The following is a 21672-nucleotide window of genomic DNA, read 5'->3' as shown; positions in this document are numbered from 1 at the left end:
AATTTAAAGGTATATATTTTGCACATTTTACAGCAATCAAGGCAGGAGGAATTCATCAAATGATGACCAGATGATGTTTCTGTGGTGTGTTTGTGCCGTTATCTGATTTGCATAAGTGTATCAACAACACAGACAACAAATGCAAGTAAACAGTGGGTGTAATTCATTTTGAGCATATTCCCCCAGAGTTCTTGCAACACAAATTAAACATCAGCCGTCATTCGTACCTGTCCTTGAATCCTCTGACAACTTTCTGAATGAGAATGACCTTATCAGTTATGGCCTTGTCTCTCTCGATTTCCAGCAGCATGTCATGATGGTCCTGACAAAGGTAGAGAAGTATTTAAAGGACACAATAACTAACTATAAACTTAAACATGCTCCTGTGATGTTCCATTGATCACCAGATCATTCAATAAGGCTCATATTGATCTGTATATGTGCTGATCCTGCTGGTGTCGTTACTTCCTGTCAACGTGTATTGACACTGCCCTCTCTTCCTTCCTGCTGAGTTGGATTTCCTGTTTTAGAGAACTGGAAGGTGTGATAAAACCTAATCCCTGGAAAACTCATCCTGGCAGTTTAGTAATGGACAAGCTAGTTCCTGATCTTTGACCTCTGGCTGAGGGCAGCGTTTCCGGCAGCAGAAAAACACACACGGATATTGAGGTCAATAATGTCTAAGTTTGACACGACTGCATAAAATCCCCTAACATGTTTTTTTAACAGCAACAACAATGAGCTTATTTTTCCATGACCTAAGTAAAGAATCATATTTATTATTTAAATATTGCCTTCTGTTATTGATTGTGAAGAGCATTTCACAAATGGTGTCTTATTGTAGTTGGTAGTTCTATAATAAGATATTAGTTCTTCTTTAAGTACCTTCAGGAATATCTTTGTTTTTCCCATCTGCCAATCATCATCACGGCCCAATATGGCTTCAGCGATACGCTGACAGGTTCCTCTTAGGTCCTCCTAAAGGAAAAAAAGGATAAAAAATGGTCAAGAAAGCATCATAATATGAGGGTAGATGACGAACTGTTTTGGTGAACACCAAGATAAATGTATCTATTTTAGTATTTAGACACAGTAGTGTTTGTGTGTGTGTGTGTGTGTGTGTGTGTGTATATATAGGTGTCACACTGCAGTATTGAAAAAAAAATGGCACATTCATTATTGATACATTTAATTAATAGTAGGACTATTCCAAGATTAAAAAATGAATGACCTTTTTGTTTGAGAACAGTACAATAAAAAAAAAATGTATATCCACTTTCCATTAACCAACACAAGGCCTTTATTAGAACAAAATAAAATGATATTAAGGTCAAAAACATGTATTACACAAAGACTAGTTGAAGCACACTGCATTTCCCTCTTCTAGAGACAGTGAATTCATTAACTCACCTGTTTGTAAGCAGGTTTCACTCCAGGCATCAAAACACGGTATCTGTCCACAAACTCAACGAAAGTGTAGCGGATGGGGTATCCGGCCCGGCGAATCCGGATGGTTTCCATCATCCCAGAATACCGGAGCTGCCTCACGCACAGCTCAAGATCAAAGAGCTGGAGAAAGATGGAGAGATTATTTCATAAAAATCTCTTCAAATTAAACATTTGGCGGCAACTTTAAAAATAACTATCATAATTACTAACATTAACAAACATTAAAGCATTAAACATCATTAAATGTACATTCTTGAAGTTGGAAATACAAGACACTTAATATATTACAGATTTTGCTATGTTTAAACTTATTATAATGTATTACCAAACAGTTAAACAGTGTAAAATAAGACGAAAGCAAATCAATGAGCAATAAATAAAGATACAGAAGATATTCTCCTTAAATAACATTCAAGAAAAGAGTCCCTTTAGAAATTGAAAAACATTCCAATATATTTTTGTTGACATCAGTATTTTTTAGTTAAGTTATGGGTTAACACCTTACAGTAAGGTTTCATTTGTTAACATTCCTACATTACATTAGCTAACATGAACTCACAATGAAAAATACTTCTACAGCATTTATTATTCTTAGTCAATGTTCATTTCTACATTCCCTAATACATTTTTAAAATCAAAAGTTGTATCATAATTTAATGAACTGTGAACTCAGATGAACAAACAATGAACAATTGTATAGTTTTTATTAACTAACAATAACAAACGTTAGCAAATGCTGAAAAATATATTGCTCATAGTTAGTTCACGTTAGCTATTACATTAACTAATGGTAACAAATGAAACCATATTGTAAAGTGTAACTAGTTATGATTTAGCATTCTAGCTCAAGAGTTTTACTGGTTTAACTCACCATGGGTTTCTTGAACTCATTGGGTTTGATGCAGCGGACGAAGAACGGCTGACACACACTCAACGTGCGCATCAACAGCTCCAGAGAGCGCTTGAATTGACTGCTCAGAGTCGGGGAACGTTTTCTGGTCTCCGCCCCCTGTGCATCAGGAAACACACACACTTTAAAAAGAAGGCCAGGAAGAGTGGTGAGCAGAGGTCAGAACTGTTTTTAGGGTTGAACCTGTCAAGAAACGACTGGGTTCATTTTGATTTGAAATATTTGCTTTTGTTTTTCTCTGTTCCGAGCTCTTCCATCCTTAAACGGGAAACGGTCTCACCTCAGGAACTGGGTTGGACAGATATACTGTATTTTCTAGACAGATGCAGGTCATATTATTTCTGTCTACTTAGGAGAACAAAAAAAGGTGGAAAGGGTTAAAGCTCAAACTGGGTTGTGTCATAAAAAAAGTGAATGACATTTTAGGCTCATATAGCTAGACACTTCTAGTGGTGTTTGTCTGTGCCAACCTGCTCCCAAGATGCTAGGTTGTTGTGGGTGTTTGCCAGGAAGTTGCTGTGTGGTTATCAAAGTGTTCTGATGATTGTTATGCAGTTGCTAAGAAAAGACTAATGCTGCATCCAAATATGCCTACTTCCATACTATATAGTAGGCGAAAAACAGTATGTGAGCCAAGTAGTATGTCCGAATTCATAGTATTAATAAAACAGTAGGCCAAAAGTACCCAGATGACCTACTACTTCCAGCAAAAAGTGTGCATACGATAGACACTTCACTATCCCAGGAGGGGATTTATGAATGGAAGTGAAGCGACACAACTGGCACTGTAGGTCACATGACAATGACAACATCGAGGATGTAGTACGTCCGAATTTCATTCATACTACACACATTCATACTATAAAGAACTTATTTTTTAACGGTAGCAAAGTAAGTTTTAAAAACAAATGTAGTACCTACTATACAGTATGCGGTTTTGGATGCAGCATGAGGCCGTTGCTGAAAAGAGTTAGTAGAGTTCTTCAAGTCTGTGTACTTGATAAAAAATTATTGATCAAAAGTAACAGTAAAAAAAAAAAAAAAAAAAATTATCACTGTCTCCAGAAAATTTTGAAGCAGCACAACTGTTTTCAACATTGATAATAATAAGAAATGTTTCTTGAGCAGCGGATCAGCATATTTAAATGATTTCTGAATTTCAAAATGATTTTTACTTCATTTATTTGTAACCAATTTAATGGACAAGCGCTAGTAATTCTCATTCTCAGTCATATTAGCAAAAACACTGGAAGCAGGTGCAGTGTATCTACTGTTAACAGCATAAACTATGTATTAGTTAGTGTAAACTAGTCTTATACAACGATTTTACCTTATGGAGTGAACCTGCTTTGCCAAGACTGTCAGCAGACACATAACCACACAAAAACTGGCACCACATTTCACAAACACAGAAAGAAAGAGGGAAGCATGTATGTGAACTAGTCCATCAGACTGTAATATTAAAAAATATGTCAAATAATTGATATTTGACTTGTCTAAACATTTGTACCACTGACCCAATCCTCAGCACTGAGCACTGCTGGAGCAGCTCTAAATATGTGCTGTACTATTAAAGGAGCCATATGTAAGATTGTGGCCAAAACTGGTACTGCAATCACTTTCAAATTACTGTAGAGCGGTGTATCCCCTCCCCCTCCCCCCTGACTCGAGGTTGCCAGATAGGCTGCAGGATCCAGCACGAACATTTGTAGCTGCAGCTGTGGTAACTAGAGCTGAGCTGGCAACCCGGATGCCGAAACACTACTGACTTCGTGATTGGTAGATAGCCGGAGGGTGGAGCTTCAGGCCAAAATACAAGATGACAACATCAACATCAGTTGAGGGCTGCAACTTCACTTTTTAAATGACAATATCCTGGCCGGACTACTGTTGTCAGTGATATAAGTATTTGAAATGAACATGATTTCTTAATGTCTAGTGACATATCAGGGCCATTTTATGATTAATTGAAATACATTTCTTACATACAGCTCCTTTAAATGAAAAATGTCGGCCATATCAAAATTCAAGAGAATATAATTCTAACGTTAGTCGTTGTCGTTGTCTAGGACAGTGGTTCCCAACCTTTTTTTGTCTGAGACCCCCTTTTTCCCAAGAAAATATTTTAGGGCCCCCCTTCACATTTAATGATATTTTCGCTCTTGTAAGCTTGCAGCAAGGATGACAAAATATGTTGTTTTCAAACAAACGGTATGTTTACTATAACCAGATATGTTTATGCACAAATAATAGCCTATAATATTGAAAATACAATAACAAAAACATTAGTAGGCCCTTTGTAATTTAAAAATGTAAGCCTAGGAGTAGCCTATAAATTTGCCCTATTTTAAATGCAATAACAAAAATATCAGTATTCACACTTGTGTGTAGGTAAAAAAATTATGAATATAGGCTATTACTAAATGACTTCTGTCTGGGGCCTCAATACTTGCATGTTATTTGTGAGGCTTTATCAATGTGAGGCTTTATTTTTTAGGCTTTTGGCGCTATAGCGAGCGATAATAAACTTGCGTTTATTAACAGAATAATGCGTCTTGCGGAAGAACATTGTAGCCGGAACTACTTCTCTCTCTGTGTGCGTCTATGACGAGTCACGCAGGTACTGGGCTACTCCGCAGCGGCAGCGATCCGAACCAGGGTAAAATAGTCCCAATGTAATCACTTATTATAGGTGTACCATAGTGATTCAGGATAAGACAAAAACACGGTTTGGAAAATGGATTCATGATGAACTCGCTCATTATATACATTTTGAACAGAAAAAAGTGAAGGACTTTTATTTAATGCAAATTGCTCAAAACTTTTCAAAATATGACGGGACCCCCCACAGAGCTCGCTGAGGCCCCCTTGTGGGCCGCGACCCCCCTGTTGGGAACCGATGGTCTAGGACATCTCTCCTCTAGCTAACTTCCCTCTTCATGCTTCTCTCTCCTACACTCCCCACACCCAAGCCATTCTTGTCAGTTATTGGCTGGAACACGGTTTGTTATGTTTCGTGGTCCAGGCTGGGCCAGTTTGTTTTTGTTGCCGTTTGTGGAGCCTGGGCTGTCTACAGAGACCGCGTTTTTTTACAGTGTGTTCAGGGGACAGGCAGCTAGCGGATAGTGAGGAGATGTTTGCTGTATGTGACAAAAAATGTTTCAGCCTAAAAAAAATGTGTGACATCGCTTAGAGCACCTTTAATTAAACATGAAAATAACTTAGCCAACTAATATGATTTATATTCTTTTGGTTTCTCCACCAATACATTTAAAAATGACAAATGCAGTGAAAATACAGGTATCAAAAATGACAGTATCGGTATCGGACTCATTCTGGAAAAAGTGGTATCTGTGCATCCCTAATATATTTTTAATATTCAAAGATGCTCAAAGAGTACTATGGTAACAGCATGTTTTTTGAAGTACCATAGATGATATATAATTATAGTAATCATACAATATCAAATTATCATGGTATTACCATCTGATACCATCACTGTATGGCGGTATCATCCCTTCCGAGGGAGTGTTGAAATTAATCTAGTGTGTATAGTAAAGACTATAAGACTATGGTAAAGACCAAAATGAGATGAAGACGTTACCATAGCAACATCCGCCTGAAAGATCTGCTTGATGAATTTGTTTTTGGAGGAGTGCACAAGCTGAATGATGTCACCATGCAGGGTGTCTCGATTCTTCTCCAGAAAACCTGCACAGACACATAAATACATTTATTATCATGCACATAACTATTATTAACTACATCAGTGCATGGATGCTCTGGGTGGTTTCTAGGAGTTTTTTTGATGGCTCAAGTATATACAGTATACTGAAGATTGCAATGTTTTATTTTCCACAAGGTGAAAAACAATTATGCAAGAGAGTAGAATACCTACCTTTGGTCTCATAGTAGACCACACCAGCAAAGTGCTGGATGCCAAACTGTGTTTCATAAGTGTTTTTAGGTGGAATGTAGTTGGTGTTAAGTTTGTGTTGAGAGTTGAGTTTGTTCAGCATGGTGGTGTCTGTACCCTGAGATATGAAAAAGAAACATTCAGCATGAGCACAGGATACAGTATGTCAACGTACTGTACAAGTCAGCAATCTCTCTCACCTTGGGAAACTTGCTCTCCTCGTCAATGAGAGAGATGATATTCATGGGCTTTATGGCAATCATGTCCAAGGCGTCCTGGTTGTCAGTGAACTCAATGTGCTGCCAGTTAATGTTCTCAAGGTTATATTCTTCCTGCTCCAGCTTGAAAACATGACGGACGAAGAATTGCTGCAGGTTTTCATTGGCAAAGTTGATACACAACTGCTCAAAGCTGGAGGAGAGATACAGCTGCATGAGGGCCACCAATCACACTACTCAAATACAAGCATTACGAAGAGACTGTACAATATCAGGAGATGTCTAAACATTTTAGCTGGGTGTGATATTATTACATTTATTAAACATTATTAAATATATAAATTATTAAATATAAGTATTCTTCATTTAATAATTACATTTTAATTTATATATTAATTCGTATTAAATGCATTGATTAATGTATTGTTTTTTTAATATATATTTAAATATATTAAGTATTATTAAAGCAAATTAAAATATTTAATAATAATTTATATATAATCATTATCCAATTTATCAATCTATTAACTGATTTTATTATGCATTATTACATATATAAATGATAAATTATTACATATCATTATTCATTTAATGTATTCAATAATGATTGATATATTCATTATAATTAAATGTATTACTTGATTATTACATTTTTTATTAAATATAAAAAAAAGATGAATTATTATTAATTTTATTCATATAACTCAATACAATTTTTATAATTAATGTGTTTCACAGACAAGGCTTAAACTAGTCCCAGACTAAAACTCATGTTTGAGCCGTTTTAATTGAAAGCAATTTGCACTGAAATATCTTAAAATATGTCAATGCCATTGTTTTGTCTCAAAATGCACACCAGTAGTTTTTTTTTCTAAGGCATGTTTATAAATAAGGCATGCCCTATTTGAACTAAGGCCTAATTCGGGCTTCATCTAAGCTATGTCTGTGAAACCGGGCCTATTTAACAATATTGAATGAATTATTTAATTATTAATGAATTATTAATATTAATTATTTTAAAATATACATTTCAAAGCTTACAAGTCAAGACAAGGCAACAGTCTCTGAAAAGGAAAGTTGCTTTAGAGGTGGAGCTTCAGAAATATTTAAAATTCAATGAGAGTTTACGAAGGCAATTTTTTTTCTGTTAATATGCACTGATGAATTGTACACAATTAGACCAGGAAAGTGCATTAAGGTACATTTTGATTACAATTTGACTAAAAATAGTCATGAACCATCATATGCATGATTATTAGGATTAGTGTATAAGTAAGTGAATAAGTACTCAATTTGAAAACACTATACAGGGACACTATAATGAGGTGTTTGCAGGATTTGCACTGTATGTTAGTGTGTGTGTGATATTTTCTACCTGTTAACTGTGAAGTTCTCAAAGCCGAATATGTCGAGCAGGCCGATGGATCTCCGCACCACTTTGAGCTCAAGGGATGGAGGCTTATAAATGGCTGCATTGATTTTCTCAACAATCCACACAAACAAGCGTCCATATATACCCTATGAGACACACAGCTGGTTAGATGCTGTTACCTAACAGGATTAAGTATGTATATGAAAGTGTGAGATGGTTTTACCTTAACAAAGGCATCTCGCACGTCCAGCGCCTGCTCAATACTGAGAGGAGTGGACACCGTTTCTCCACGGGTTATTATGGTTCGACTGGTCAAGCAATTCATCAGGTCCTTCATGTCCACCTATGAAAACATACAATAATACAGGAATTTCAGCTGTCAAAAAGTCATTTTCTAACTTATGCATACATTTTCTCTGTACTTTTTGCACCCTGTAGAAATCTTAAATCCATCACAGTAATTTGATCTTTCCATGTTAGTCACTAGAGGGCACACAAACACCTAATCTTGCACATTTCTTGTACTAGCATGCTAATACATATTAACAAGAACAGTCAAATGTCAGATACTTCAAAGACTGATTTTTTTATTATTAAAATGCATCTAAATCACCATAACAGCAGCCATGTTATGACTTTATGATTTAGCGTCATACCTCTAATAAAAAAGCAGCAGTGGTGAGATTTGAGCAACGCACAACCTCACAGGCATCCAAATTATCATACGTGCGAGCTGAGGAGGAAGTTTACAACACCATAAGTTGTTAAATACAAAATTTCAGGCTATTTTGAACTGAAAAAGTGATGGCCAAAATTAGTTTATTAGACGCATTTGTCCAAGCAAACTCACCCTCGTAGTTCAGGTTGCCCATGTGAAGAATAGCGGCTAGCAGCTTGGAAATCTCCCAATTCTCCTTTTCAGTGAACATGAGGACCTTCATGGCCGAACGGATGTTTGAGTATTCCTTCTGATCATCACGACCGTCACAAACAGTGCAGCTTCCCTGAGTTATGACAGGTCAAGGTTATATCATCTGTATATCTAAGGACATTGTCAACATGTTTTCTGCACAGCAAGAACATTAAAGCATTAAAGAACATTGAAGATCATCACTCACAATGGTAAGGTAGGTGTAGTCTGCGGCTTTACCCAAGCCTAGTTTCTTCTTCTGGTCTGGAGTCATTCCCTTCAACATACAGTAGAAAATGTGGTAGTTTCTCTCATCGCGGGCCTGAAAGAGTGGGAGAAAAGATGTATATATGTATATCCCTCTAAAACCAGAAGTCTAGACTATTTTGGCTGTTTTTCTAGAAATGTGTACTCCAACATAACCTTTCTGAAACCAAAATGCAATGTTTTGAAATGTCAAAACTACTGTTCAAAAGTTTTAAGTCTTATTTATCAATGACGTTCAATTGGCATTTATAATGTTACACAAGATTTCTATTTAAAATAAACACTACTCTTTTGAACTTTAAATTCATCAGAGAATGCTGAAAACATATATCATGGTTTCCACAAAAATATGAAGCTGCTTACTGTTTTTAACATTGATAATAATAAGAAATGTTTCTTGAGCAGCAAATTAGCATTAGAATGAAAATTCAGCTTTGCCATCATAGGAATAAATTCCACTTTAAAATATATTCAAATAGAAAACCGTTATTTAAAATTGCAATAATATTTCACAATATTACGGTTTTTACTGTATTTTGAATCAAATAAACACCCTTGGTGAGCATAAGAGACTTTTTTCAAATACATAAAAAAAAAAAAACTTTTGAACAGTAATATATTAGCCAAAGAATTCGGATTCAAAGTTGTTCATACCTGTCGACACACTCTGGATTTCTCTAGAAGGTACTGTTCAATCTTTGCTCCCTCTATAGCTCCTCTTTTGTTGAAGTGAATATCAATGTACTTCCCAAAGCGGCTGGAGTTGTCATTACGGATGGTTTTAGCATTCCCAAAGGCTGTTGGGTAAAGTCATTAAACAAACCAGAATGTAATTTGCTTGTTTCTGACAGAGATGTGGTTTCTTAGAGCTCAAACCCCTCCAGATGGTCCCGGTTCTCTTACCTTCTAAGATAGGATTCGCCTCCAGCACCTGCTGCTCAATCCAGGAGTGCTGCCCGCTGATAGCAGCCAAAAACTGTAGAATCAACTTGGTACTTTCTGTTTTTCCTGCTCCAGACTCACCACTGACGGGAAAATATACACAGGTAAACATACAGTCTTAAAAATAAAGGTTCCAAACAGGGTTTCTGCAGCGATGCCATTTAAAAATGTATAGGTCCCCAAAAAATCTTTCAGTCAACACTTAACAGTTCTCAACAGAACAATGTTTTAGTGTGAAGAACATTTGACTTGCATAGTATGGGGGAAAAAATACTATGGAAGTCAATGGGGTCCATCAACTGTTTGGTTACCGACATTCTTCAAAATATCTTCTTTTGTGTTCAACAGAAGAAAGAAATTCATACAGGTTTGAAACATTTTGAGGGTGAGTAAATGATGACAGAATTTTCATTTTTGGGTGAACTACTCATTTATGGTTGGGTTGTGTCTAGACTGGTAAACCTTGTTCTGGGTAACTGATATGCACTTTCTGCTTCCAAGGCTAGGAGTAGAAGTAGATATTTGAGATAAGTCCCAAATTTGGGACTACAGTATATGGAAGCTTGTTTCCATCACAGAATAAAAAATAAAAAAGATAATTGCTTCTTTTTATCTCACAATTCTGACTTTTTATTTTTTATATAAATTCGCAATTGCGAGATATAAAGTCAGAATTGCGTGATATAAAGTTGCAATTGTGTTATAAAGTCAGAATTGTGATATATAAACTCGCAATTGCAAGAAATAAACTCGCAATTCTGACTTTTTCTCAGAACTGCATGTTTTTATCTCGCAATTCTGAGAAATAAAGTCGCCATTATCTTTTAAAATGTATTATTCTGTGGCGGAGACAAGCTTCCATAGTAGCACAGTCAACGGCATCAAAAATATTGTCCTGTACTTTAAACTGGTAGAAGTGAGATCAAAGCTGGCGTTAAGTTTAAAATGACCAGGGTAATGTATGGGTCGGGATCAGGATTGGCCTTGAGGTCATAATCTGGAATAAGGTAAGGCTTAGGGTTATAGGGTTAGGCTCAAGAAAAGGGTTTGGGTTAACCTGAAGATATCCAGTTCCTAAACAATAGATAGACAGACATAAGTCTTCCCATCAAGCTTTAATGGAAGCACTCACACCAAGCGTTGCTAACAGAGTCTTACAGGTTTGCGCACCTTATGATACAACACTGGTCTTTGTTGTTGCGTTGCATGTTGAAGTAACAGTTGTCAGCGATGGCAAAGATGTGTGGAGGCATCTCTCCGATCTTCTTATTGGTGTAGAGGCGAATCTGGTCTGCCGTATAGATGGGCAGCAGCTGATACGGGTTTACAGCCACTAAGATGGACCCGGTATACGTCTATGAAGGATACAGAAATAGAGCTAAAGCAGAGGAACATGAGTGGATATGTTTGTTTCTTTGTTCTTTAATGGCCCAAACAACGTAAAAATTCATCAAATATCCTCTTAGGAATGTAATTCTTGACATTACAACACTGCAGAATAATTATACAGTATAAGGTACAAATAAACCACTTGTTTTTCTTTACTTTGGTGCAATATTGACACATTAGTTCATGTAGAGGACATGCAGAAATCAACAGTCATGTTACGGCACAAGACAGACAGTCATATTGGTTACGAGGCAGAGCGAGTGAATATGACAATGAGAGGAGAGTGCACGGGCGTCTTGCTTTTCGGAGGGTGCTGTTACAGTGGGATGTATCAGTGTCCTGTTACCGCAGACCTCAGAGCCATGTTGAAATGGAGAATCGTAATGAAAACACACTCACTCAGAGTGAGGCAATGAACAGCGAGCAGCCATGCGTGTGAAAATGATGTTTGCATACTCACCCGACCACCACAGTTAGTCTTCATATAGAGAAAGAGAAGAGAAGAGAATATAACCAAAGCAAATAACTGAGGGGAGTTATTAAAGGGGAGTTATTAAAAACAGGGTAGATAAAGGCTCTTATGGATTTAATTAATGGAACAGGGCAACAAACTGTTTTGGTCTTTGCGATGACCATAATGAAACAGAAATACCATATTATTTATTCCAATTATTATTATTTTTTTGTGTATAATATATTTGAAATGTATTTATTCATTTGGTATTGAGCAACTGAGCAAATTAGTGGACCTGGATAATTTTTTTGTTTAATTTAACTCATAGAATAGGGCAGCAAATCTTTCACAATGAATAACTGAAATATCCCAATATCAATTATTTATATATCTAATATATATATAGAGTACACATAGATTGGTTTAAACTAGTCTCACTGGCTCACTGGTGACGCAAGATGGTGTTCTGCTGGTTTACCTGGTTGGCCAGCCTGCAAGTATCTAAAACCCCTCTAAAACCAGAAAACCAGACTATTTTTCTGCTGTAATTTAATAAGTATATAATATATATATACACTATATCGCTCTCCCTTTGCAGCTATAACATCTTTAACTCTTCTGGATGGCGCCATCCCCAAACTGTTCTCACAAAGTTGGAAGCATGAAATTGTCCAAAATATCTTGGTATGATGAAGCATTAAGAGTTCCTTTCACTGGAACTAAGGGGCCAAGCCCAATCCCTGAAAAACAACCCCACACCATAATCCCCCCTCCACCAAACTTTACACTTGGCACAATGCAGTCAGGCAAGTACCGTTCTCCTGGTAACCGCCAAACCATCTTAAAGAACGTCCATCGGATTACCAGACAGAGAAACATGATTCGTCACTCCAGAGAACACGTCTCCACTGCTCTAGAGTCCAGTGGCGTGTGCTTTACACCACTACATCCAACGCTTTGCATTGCACTTGGTGATGTAAGGCTTGGATGCAGCTGCTCGGCCATGGAAACCCATTCCATGAAGCTCTTCTAGCTGTTCTTGAGCTAATCTGAAGGCCACACGAAGTTTGGAGGTCTGTAGCTATTGACTCTGCAGAAAGTTGGCGACTTCTGCGCACTGTGCGCCTCAGCATGCACTGACCCCGCTCTGTGATTTTACGTGGCCTACCACTTTGTGGCTGAGTTGCTGTTGTTCCCAATTGCTTCCACTTTGTTATAATACAAAGTTGATATAATAACAGTTGACTGTGGAATATTTAGTAGTGTGGAAATTTCACAAATGGACTTATTGCACAGGTGGAAATCTATGACGTTACCACGCTTGAATTCACTGAGCTCCTGAGAGCAACCTATTCTTTCACAAATGTTTGTAGAAGCTGTATGCATGCCTAGGTGCTTGATTTTATACAACTGTGGCCATGGAAGTGATTGGAACACCTGAATCCAATGATTTGGAGGGGTGTCCCAATATATAGTATATATATATACACGAGTAACTGATTAAATTAGAGGACCTGCATCATTTTTTTTTTTCTTTCATTAATTTAATTTGATTCAGGTCATTTACATTTATACATTTATTAACTAATCTAAAACCTTCAAAATAGAAAACTATTCAAAACATACTTTCCATTAATCACAAAACTGCACCTCCACACCTGATGTGGAGTTTTGCATTAGTTGTATGCTTACGCAACAAAACATCGACCTTCAATACTTTGAATGGACAGCAGGACTTACATAGATGAGATGTTCTCTGTAGCGGATGAGAAGGTTCCGGAGGATCCCCGCCTCATTCAGATCCCCCAGTCGAATCATGTCCTCCACCCCATGGATTGAGGTGGGGTGCATCGGCTTGATGTTCGTGGCATTTTGGGGAGAGATCCAGTGTTCCTGAAAAGAATGCAGATCCATAGATTCAATGCAAAAGAAAACACAAAAAAAAACCACACCAAAGAACTTCAGAATAATTAATAGCTCCAAAGTCACATGTCTAGTCTTTATATGAAATTAAACATATGTAATGCGACAAATCATATAGATCAGCCAGAAGAAGAGCAGCTTTTCAGCCCAACAGATCAGCAATGATCAATAACTTACATTTCCTTCATCATCCAAGACTTGGATCTGACCAGAATCACAGAGCTTCACCACGGCTCCGATCGGGACCTCAAACTCCCGGCCTGTCTTCAGGTCCAGCCAGACATAGTCGCCCTGAAACACAATTCAGACCATCGAGCATCAGAGAAGTGTTATTTTAGATTTGATTGGGAGCCTATAGTTTTAATTAAGATTTTGAATACACTTTTATTTTATTTAGTTAACATTTTTGAAATTTTTTGTAGTTTTTTAATGTGTCTAAATATTTTTTTGTATTTTTTATTTAGTTATTTTAGTACTTCAAGTTAAACTAAATTAAAAGGAGAAATGTTGCCTTGGCAAAATAAGTTTAAGTTTTTTATATTTTACAGTACATGTTTATTTTATGGTTTTAGTTTCAGTTAATAACCCTGCATCACAGAGTTTATTATTTGTAAATGACATTAGTCTGACATAATCACTTCATTCAAAAACCGAAGACTGAGACACTGTGACATCATCGGTGCATGATGCAACTCAAAAAGTGCTGCAAACCTGCAAGTCTGATCACTTAGTAAAGAACCAGCACACCTCTCCTCAACAACATTTATGTATGCATTCATCAGATGCCAAATCAACTTGAAATAGAGAAACTTAATTACAATTAAATAAGACACATTTTTTGACAAATCATGCAGGACATCATGCACACACTGAACACACTTTACTACTTAGTGTTAGATCAAAATCAAACTGAATTCAAATGTAAATCCACCAAAATATAATTCCAACAAGACACCATTAAATGAATGGTAAGCATTGGCACGTAACTGGCAACTCTCCACACATACCGGTAATAGAGTGCTGTGTTTGAACACAGTGTTGACATTTCGTACTAAGGCCCACTTTGCCTGATCCTTCTCGTAGAGTTCGACGTAATCCCGACGCTTGTACATCCTCACGAGATCAAACTCTAATCCATGCAAATGGCAAAACTCCAGACCGAGAACGTCTTGATATACCGCACACACATCCACACCCTCACTTCCTCAGCAGGTGTGTGAGCATTAAAACCGGCCGTCCAGAGACCCAGGATATCACAACAACAACAAAATGTTTCCTTTCCGGTCCGACAACAGGACAAAAATAATTGTAGAGACAAAAACAGGAGTCCAAGTTGTCTGCACTACGTCCTGAAACACACAAACGTCTCCTCTAGGGCATCATTTGCACAAAGGGAAACCAAATCTGAGGCCCAAAGCCTGATCCTGTGTGGATTGTTCCTCTCTATATTTATTGCTCCGTTTACTTTCTTGTTCTTTAAGTCATTTTTTTTCTGTTGCCTCACTGTCTCCACTCTTGCTTGTGTATATGGTGTGAATGGTGTCTGTCCCTGTCTTTCAACTGAGGAAGGGTTGGTCATTGCATTGGGTGTGGAGGTAGATCCCCAGTTAATATGGAGCTTTTTAATTAACTAAATATCCCCAAAGGCAAATCAATACAGGTAGAGGGAGAACCCAACACCGTTTGGCCGCAGCTGTCACGTCTGAGAAGGCAGCATTGCCAGCCAGCATCGCTGATACAATCCTAGCAACGACACACTGCTGAATAATTCATGCCAAGACAACAACTGCATTGTTAGCTCACTCCTCCTCGCTGTCTTTCGTTATCAAACCTCCTAACAGACTATCAGAGGCTAAAACAAGAGCACTCTAGGAAAGAAATGTGGCACACTTAAGTATTCATTGAAAAGCAAGACTTTGAAAGTCTGAGTGCAGAAACAGAAACTAAAAAATAATAGAGAAAATACTTTGTGAACATACAGTATACTGACAATACAGCTCTTATAGCAAATGGTGTAAGATATAGATCAAATGTCACCAAACCAACTTGGGTTCCTATCTCGACTGCAAATCATTTCTATTAAATAATTGTCATATGATAGAAATGAGTTTGTATTGTTCATTTACACAGCAGCACAACTGTTTTCAACATAAGAAGTGCTTCTTGAGCAGCAAACCAGCCTATAATGATGGTAACACTACAATAAGGTTAATTAGTTAACATTAGTTAATGTATTTACAACTAACAATGACCAATCCATTTGTTACAGTATATATTAATATTTGTTAATGTTAGTTAATAAAAATACAACTGTTCATTGTTTGTTCACAGTGCATTAACTAATGTTAGCAAATACAACCTTTGATTTTAATGACGTAGTAGTACATTTTGAAATTTGCATTAACTAAGATTAATAAATGCTGAAGAAGTATTGTTCATTCTTAGTTCATGTTAACATAAGGTAGTTAACTAATGAACCTTATTGTAAAGTGTTACCAGAATGATTTCTGAAGGATCATGTGACACTCAAGACTGGAGTAATAATGCTGAAAATTCAGCTTTGCATCATAGGAATAAATTAGACTACATTTTAAAATATATTAAATAGAAAACCGTTGGTTTTAAATTATGATATCAATATATTTTCATAATTTTACTGTATTTTTGCTGAAATAAATGCAGTCTTCGTGAGCATAGAGATTTATTTAAAAAAAAAGTTTACCGACCACAGACCTTTTAGCTAACATAGCTAATCACCGAAAATAATGAATTGACTCAATGATTTCTGTTTGTCCAATCGAGTTCACATAGGCCTAATGCAACAAGGTCTTTTTAAATCATTTTTGATTCTCAAATGGACAAAGCAAGTTTTTTTAGTGATTATTTTGACTGGAATTTATTATTTATGACATTTAAGGTATTGAGGCTGCAATAAAAAATTAAACAATCACTATTTGAGGCGCACAACATAAAACAAAGCTCCTGAAACAAAGCTCGGACATTGGAAGAACATTTAGAAACTTGACCTCTAATTAAATATCCCTTGATGATCCAGTTCTGAGATGAAAACATGGTGGTGAACATTTATAGCCGTACAGGAGTATGAGACTGCAGCAGCGCAGGTAAATTATTCAGCAAGTGCAAACGATCAGCACGACAAGACGAATGATGTTTGTGTTAGTTAGATCATGCATTATCCCCGACAAACAATAATGCGGTAGGTAACTTGGGCTACTACAGTTACTACAATAGATGTACAGGATGTGCGTCATAAAACACTCTGCAACCTAATCTGAAATACATTAGTGAGCGGCAGCACAGACAATAAACAAAGAAGCCTTGGAGCATCAGTTTCTTAACGTAGCCTAATGTAAACCAAAAACCCATCGAGTTTATGTGAGCTCATATCTACCATACTGTCTATGATATCTACACGTAAGATCGCCCCCTCTTGGCAACAACTGGTCATACGTTTTATTTTGCAAAAAGGAAAGCATTTTGAATTTGTGAGGAGATAAAAACATTTAGAATTGAGTATATTCAACGCATTATCAAGTCTAGATTTTCATATTTTCTAAGCATTGTCATTTGTCAGGCAATGCCAAACTTGTTAGCATGTTATTTAGTCTTTTGTTAGCTTTTGAGAACTGTTCAAACTGCTAACCCAGAACATGAGCAGTAATAGATGCTTGACTTGGCAAACACGAAAAATGACAGTAGCCTAAATCATCTTGGTCTTGGCATTCAGTTTAAAATTTGGTCTGGATTGGTATTAATTAGCATTTAGATGACAAAATTAGGCAAAGGTCAAACAAACAAGGATAATTTATGTTCTAAAGGACAGCTGGTGTTTCACTGCAACCACCATTAAAACGCTGCCAAATGTTCTGCCTCAGTGCACAGTGTCATTGCCAAACTGGAACATTACAGCATAATATTCATAAAACATGCCTAAGCAATTAAACCACTATTGCATTTAAACCATTAAACGCTCTCCTCATAAGCTGGTACTGTAAACCAGTGTAGATGTAAAGCATGTTTCCAGGGTTATGTTGTAGCTATCTGTCCTCTCAGAACAACATAGATATGAACCCGGTGAATGCTGGTCTCATTCTCATTGCTCTGCATGCATGACTGCACTCACTCACTGAGGGGGAGTGTCTGTTCTGTTGGCCCCGCCCACTTTCAATTCACTATGAGTGGGTGGAGAATGAAACAGGTGATGTCATTGGATAAGCACTTAAAAGACTGGAATATTCATACCTCAGACTGGAATGCATTCATTAATCAATGCTAATTCATTATGAGCTAGAAAATTATTGTAATAATCAGTGTTGTTATTGTTAACTAAAACTATTAAAAATGGTTTTGATTCATTTTAAATAAAGCTGAAATAAAATCAAACATAAATAAAAAATAAACTTAGAAGAATTAAATATATTTCATGAAATAAAATAGGTTGAAATACTAAAGTTACTCAAACTAAAACTGAAATAAATATAAATCAAAGCTAAATAGATTTTTTCTAAAGAAAAAAACAAAGAAAAAAAGTATATGAAACCACATAACAAAATTAAAACTAATATATATATATAAAAAAAACTATATAAAAAAATGTCAAATATGAATAAACACTATAATACTATATAAATAATACTAAAATAACATATGGTAAAAATACAAGGTGTTGCTCCATGAAATTCATACAGTCACAAAGATTGTCAAGAACATGAGCCCAAAATCGAAAGAAAAATCTAAGTGAAATAAAATTATATTTTGTGCATTTTGATATTATTTTCATAGTGATTAAGCACATTCTCACCTAGATTCTCAGTCTCATCTTATGCTTTTGAGCTTTTTCCTCATTAATTTCAGTGATAATGCTCATTAGATTGCATTGTTTAAATTACATGATTTTTTAAATAAACAATATAAAGGCAGTACTACGGATGAATAAAGTATTTATTTAGAGTAACTGTCATTAAATTATGATATAAGAAGTCTTCAAAATATAATTTATAATTTTTTCACCCTGTAATTTTGGGATAAATTGGGAATGCTCTCATGATATTCACCTTTTATGATTTCTCACTCACAGTCAAATCCCAGTTTTATAAAAATAATAAATATGTGGCATCTCTTGTTTATGCTATTAAAAGTCCTATTTGCAACTAAACCATTAACGTCTTTAATCCCCAGCCTTACCTGTATTAATGTGAGATACTTGTAACTCAGTCTGCGTGTTCTCACATCCCTTTCCTGTGCTTTAGCCCCCTTCATCTCCATTGCAACCCCATTCCAAACACACAGTCCTGTTACGGCACCTGCTGACCGCTAACTCCTCGTTTCAGTCTGTGTTCTTTAAGGTGACATCACTGCAACCATTCGTTCCACTGTGACAGACAGAGGCGAGGTTCCCTCGTACCCCTGTGAATTTATCAGCCCATGAATGACCACTTTCTTGTCCTAAAAATGAGGTCCTGTCAGCAGTGATTAGAGACACAGAAAGGCAGATGAGACGAGTTCTGTGTTCTGTGTTCATGAGGTTTCCACTGCATTGGCAGATCCTACAGACATGTAGAGCCAATGGACCAGCATGTTTCTAAAATAACCTACAAAAATAACCCTTGTTACTACAGTTGTAGAAAGAGACAGAGATTTGTAGATGACAAAGTATTGTATGCAAACCAAACATTCAATTCTCCGTATTCGCACAAACATACTGTAAGTAATTATGAGACTTGTAAATAATTAAGAATTGTAAGACTGGGGCTAGTTGTCACATAGATATCTACAAGGTCTACAAGTAAAAAAAAAATTAAAAAGCATCTTTTCAGTCAAAAAATCCATCAACATTTTTGTATTAGCTGTGATAAAAAAAACACTAACATATAAGTGAAGAGTCACTATTTACTATTTTTATAATTTTTTCATAAATGTCAGATAGGGCAAGTTGTCACATTTGTTTTACATTTTGTAATTTCTGTTAGCCACAACAATAGACAATTGTTTAAAATATCAATTTATACAAAGTTCTGTCATGAAACTCTAGATGGCACAGGCTGATAGGTCCTTAACTCAATCTGCTTGCAGTCACACCATGCTCTATAGGGCACAACTGATTGGTTCCTGCTGTATCAGTAACCAATGTGCTTGCTGATCAACCTTCAAATACTTGGTCAGCTTTGCTGTAGCAGTTTCAGCATGCTTGCAGAAACCCTCCACCCTCCCCAGCTCCACCTGTATAGATCTGCAATGGGTAATTCATGTACGCTATATTGTACAACAGCAGCATGTCTTATGCCGAGTTCACACTGAACGATTCTAGGGCTGATTTTCGCTCGCGGACAGGTTTTGGGAGATCGCCAACAAATGCCCGAAATCGTAGGCAAATCGGTGGTCGTTCACGTGAGTGACAATCACGCAGTGTGAATTATCAAAGACGCGATCTGAGAGAATCGCCGGTGAGTCGCCGACGCCTGTGAGATATTTGGCATGCTAAATATCAGGACCTGTCGACTTGTTCTTGGTTCCTTATCTCTTGTCGCGTGTGTTTGGTTGTGAAACGTAGTTTGCGGACCAGACAGAAGTTGTCAGCGATTCTTTCTTTTGCAAAGTCATGCAGTGTGAAACCTCCTGTCGCCGATCCATTGTGCAGTGTGAACACAGCAGCAACTGAATGTTACCCCAGATAGTCACGCAGTGTGAAAAGAACAGTGACCCGAGTCCGACTACTTTGAAAATCATGCAGTGTGAACTCCGCATTACTTGCTCACAGCAGTCATGTATGTATTGGCAGTAGCAAGTCCCGTATTTTCTCTACAGCAGCAGCAAAAACAAACAGCAGCAGCAGCGTAGCAGATCTATTCCACCAAGACCAAACATATTAACATTGTCATATCCATAAACACTCCGAGAGTTGTCATGACGAAAATGTATTTACCTTTTTTCATTTTTTCATGTTTAATGAATAGTTTTTACTGTTTCAATTTAGCTGAAAAGCCATTAATTAGCCAATAAATAAATAAAAATAAAAAATATATATATATTTATTTATTTATTATTATTAAAAAAAATTTATTAGCATCAATAAACAGCAGGTATAAGTTGACAACTTACAACATGCCCTGCTATGGGGTGAATGTTTCTTTTTCTTTTTTTAGTCCTGGTCCTTATCAGTGGTCCTTATTTGTGTTTATACAGAAACTGACCTTCACAAATAAGCCAACTCTGAGAAGTATTCATTGCAGTACAATGTTCGCCTACACCACTGTTTTGTACAGCTTTCTGCTGGTAATGAGCACTGGTAATGAGATTCAGGCGTTGAACTGAGAACACAATCTGTCATTTATCACAAAATTAGAGGGTCTTTAGAACATTGTGGAAAACAACAGTCTTAACTCAAGAATCCAGACATGCAAACAACTACTTTAACCCGAGCAGCACTAATAAAGAAGTAGCCAAAACGAGACAAACAGCAGAAAGATAAATTCACAACACGCTGAAAGAACAATACAGATTGACATATTACTGAGGGCAGAGGCAGAGTATGTGGTACTGAGACCCTGATCAGATTAGAGATAATTAGTTAACAGCATTTACGTTCTCCGCTCCACTGAAGCAGCTTTATTTCTGGACCAAGTGTTTACATGTGTCTCAATGTCAAACCAGTGATGTTCCCAACTGACCTCTACAGGTAACAAAGAACAAAACACATTCACAGCCAGCATGCAGAGGTGTAAAGAGTACCTGAAAACTACACTTGAGTAAAAGCGGTAACTTTATTTTGATGGTCCCTTATAACATTCTGTTGACTATAAGTAACTTTGCAACGACATGTCAACTATAGCAGTCATTAGAGTATTAGTAAACTGTCTGCTTAATATCTGCCAACTCTTTATTTTGATGGTCCTCCAACAGAT

General features: G+C 36.6%; 1 protein-coding gene across 1 annotated transcript in view; it reads right to left on the bottom strand.

Moving 5' to 3' along the window:
* Nucleotides 1-21672, bottom strand: part of myo7aa (myosin VIIAa) — a 50806-nt gene that overhangs the window by 24364 nt on the left and 4770 nt on the right. The window contains exons 3-19 of the mRNA XM_082182832.1: nucleotides 13928-14041; nucleotides 13568-13720; nucleotides 11155-11339; nucleotides 9946-10067; nucleotides 9697-9839; nucleotides 8984-9097; nucleotides 8716-8869; nucleotides 8522-8598; nucleotides 8089-8208; nucleotides 7869-8011; nucleotides 6476-6686; nucleotides 6258-6393; nucleotides 5964-6070; nucleotides 2321-2458; nucleotides 1411-1569; nucleotides 886-978; nucleotides 228-322 (exon numbers count right to left, since the gene is read on the bottom strand). Coding sequence (XP_082038958.1) covers nucleotides 228-322; nucleotides 886-978; nucleotides 1411-1569; nucleotides 2321-2458; nucleotides 5964-6070; nucleotides 6258-6393; nucleotides 6476-6686; nucleotides 7869-8011; nucleotides 8089-8208; nucleotides 8522-8598; nucleotides 8716-8869; nucleotides 8984-9097; nucleotides 9697-9839; nucleotides 9946-10067; nucleotides 11155-11339; nucleotides 13568-13720; nucleotides 13928-14041 — 2264 coding nt within the window. The remainder of the gene's footprint in view (nucleotides 1-227; nucleotides 323-885; nucleotides 979-1410; nucleotides 1570-2320; nucleotides 2459-5963; nucleotides 6071-6257; nucleotides 6394-6475; nucleotides 6687-7868; nucleotides 8012-8088; nucleotides 8209-8521; nucleotides 8599-8715; nucleotides 8870-8983; nucleotides 9098-9696; nucleotides 9840-9945; nucleotides 10068-11154; nucleotides 11340-13567; nucleotides 13721-13927; nucleotides 14042-21672) is intronic.

The sequence above is a fragment of the Leuciscus leuciscus genome (assembly GCF_965113295.1).
Source record: "Leuciscus leuciscus genome assembly, chromosome: 10".
NCBI lineage: Eukaryota > Metazoa > Chordata > Actinopteri > Cypriniformes > Leuciscidae > Leuciscus > Leuciscus leuciscus.
The sequence above is the reverse complement of the archived record's forward strand: the minus strand, read 5'-3'. Positions and strand labels throughout refer to the sequence as shown.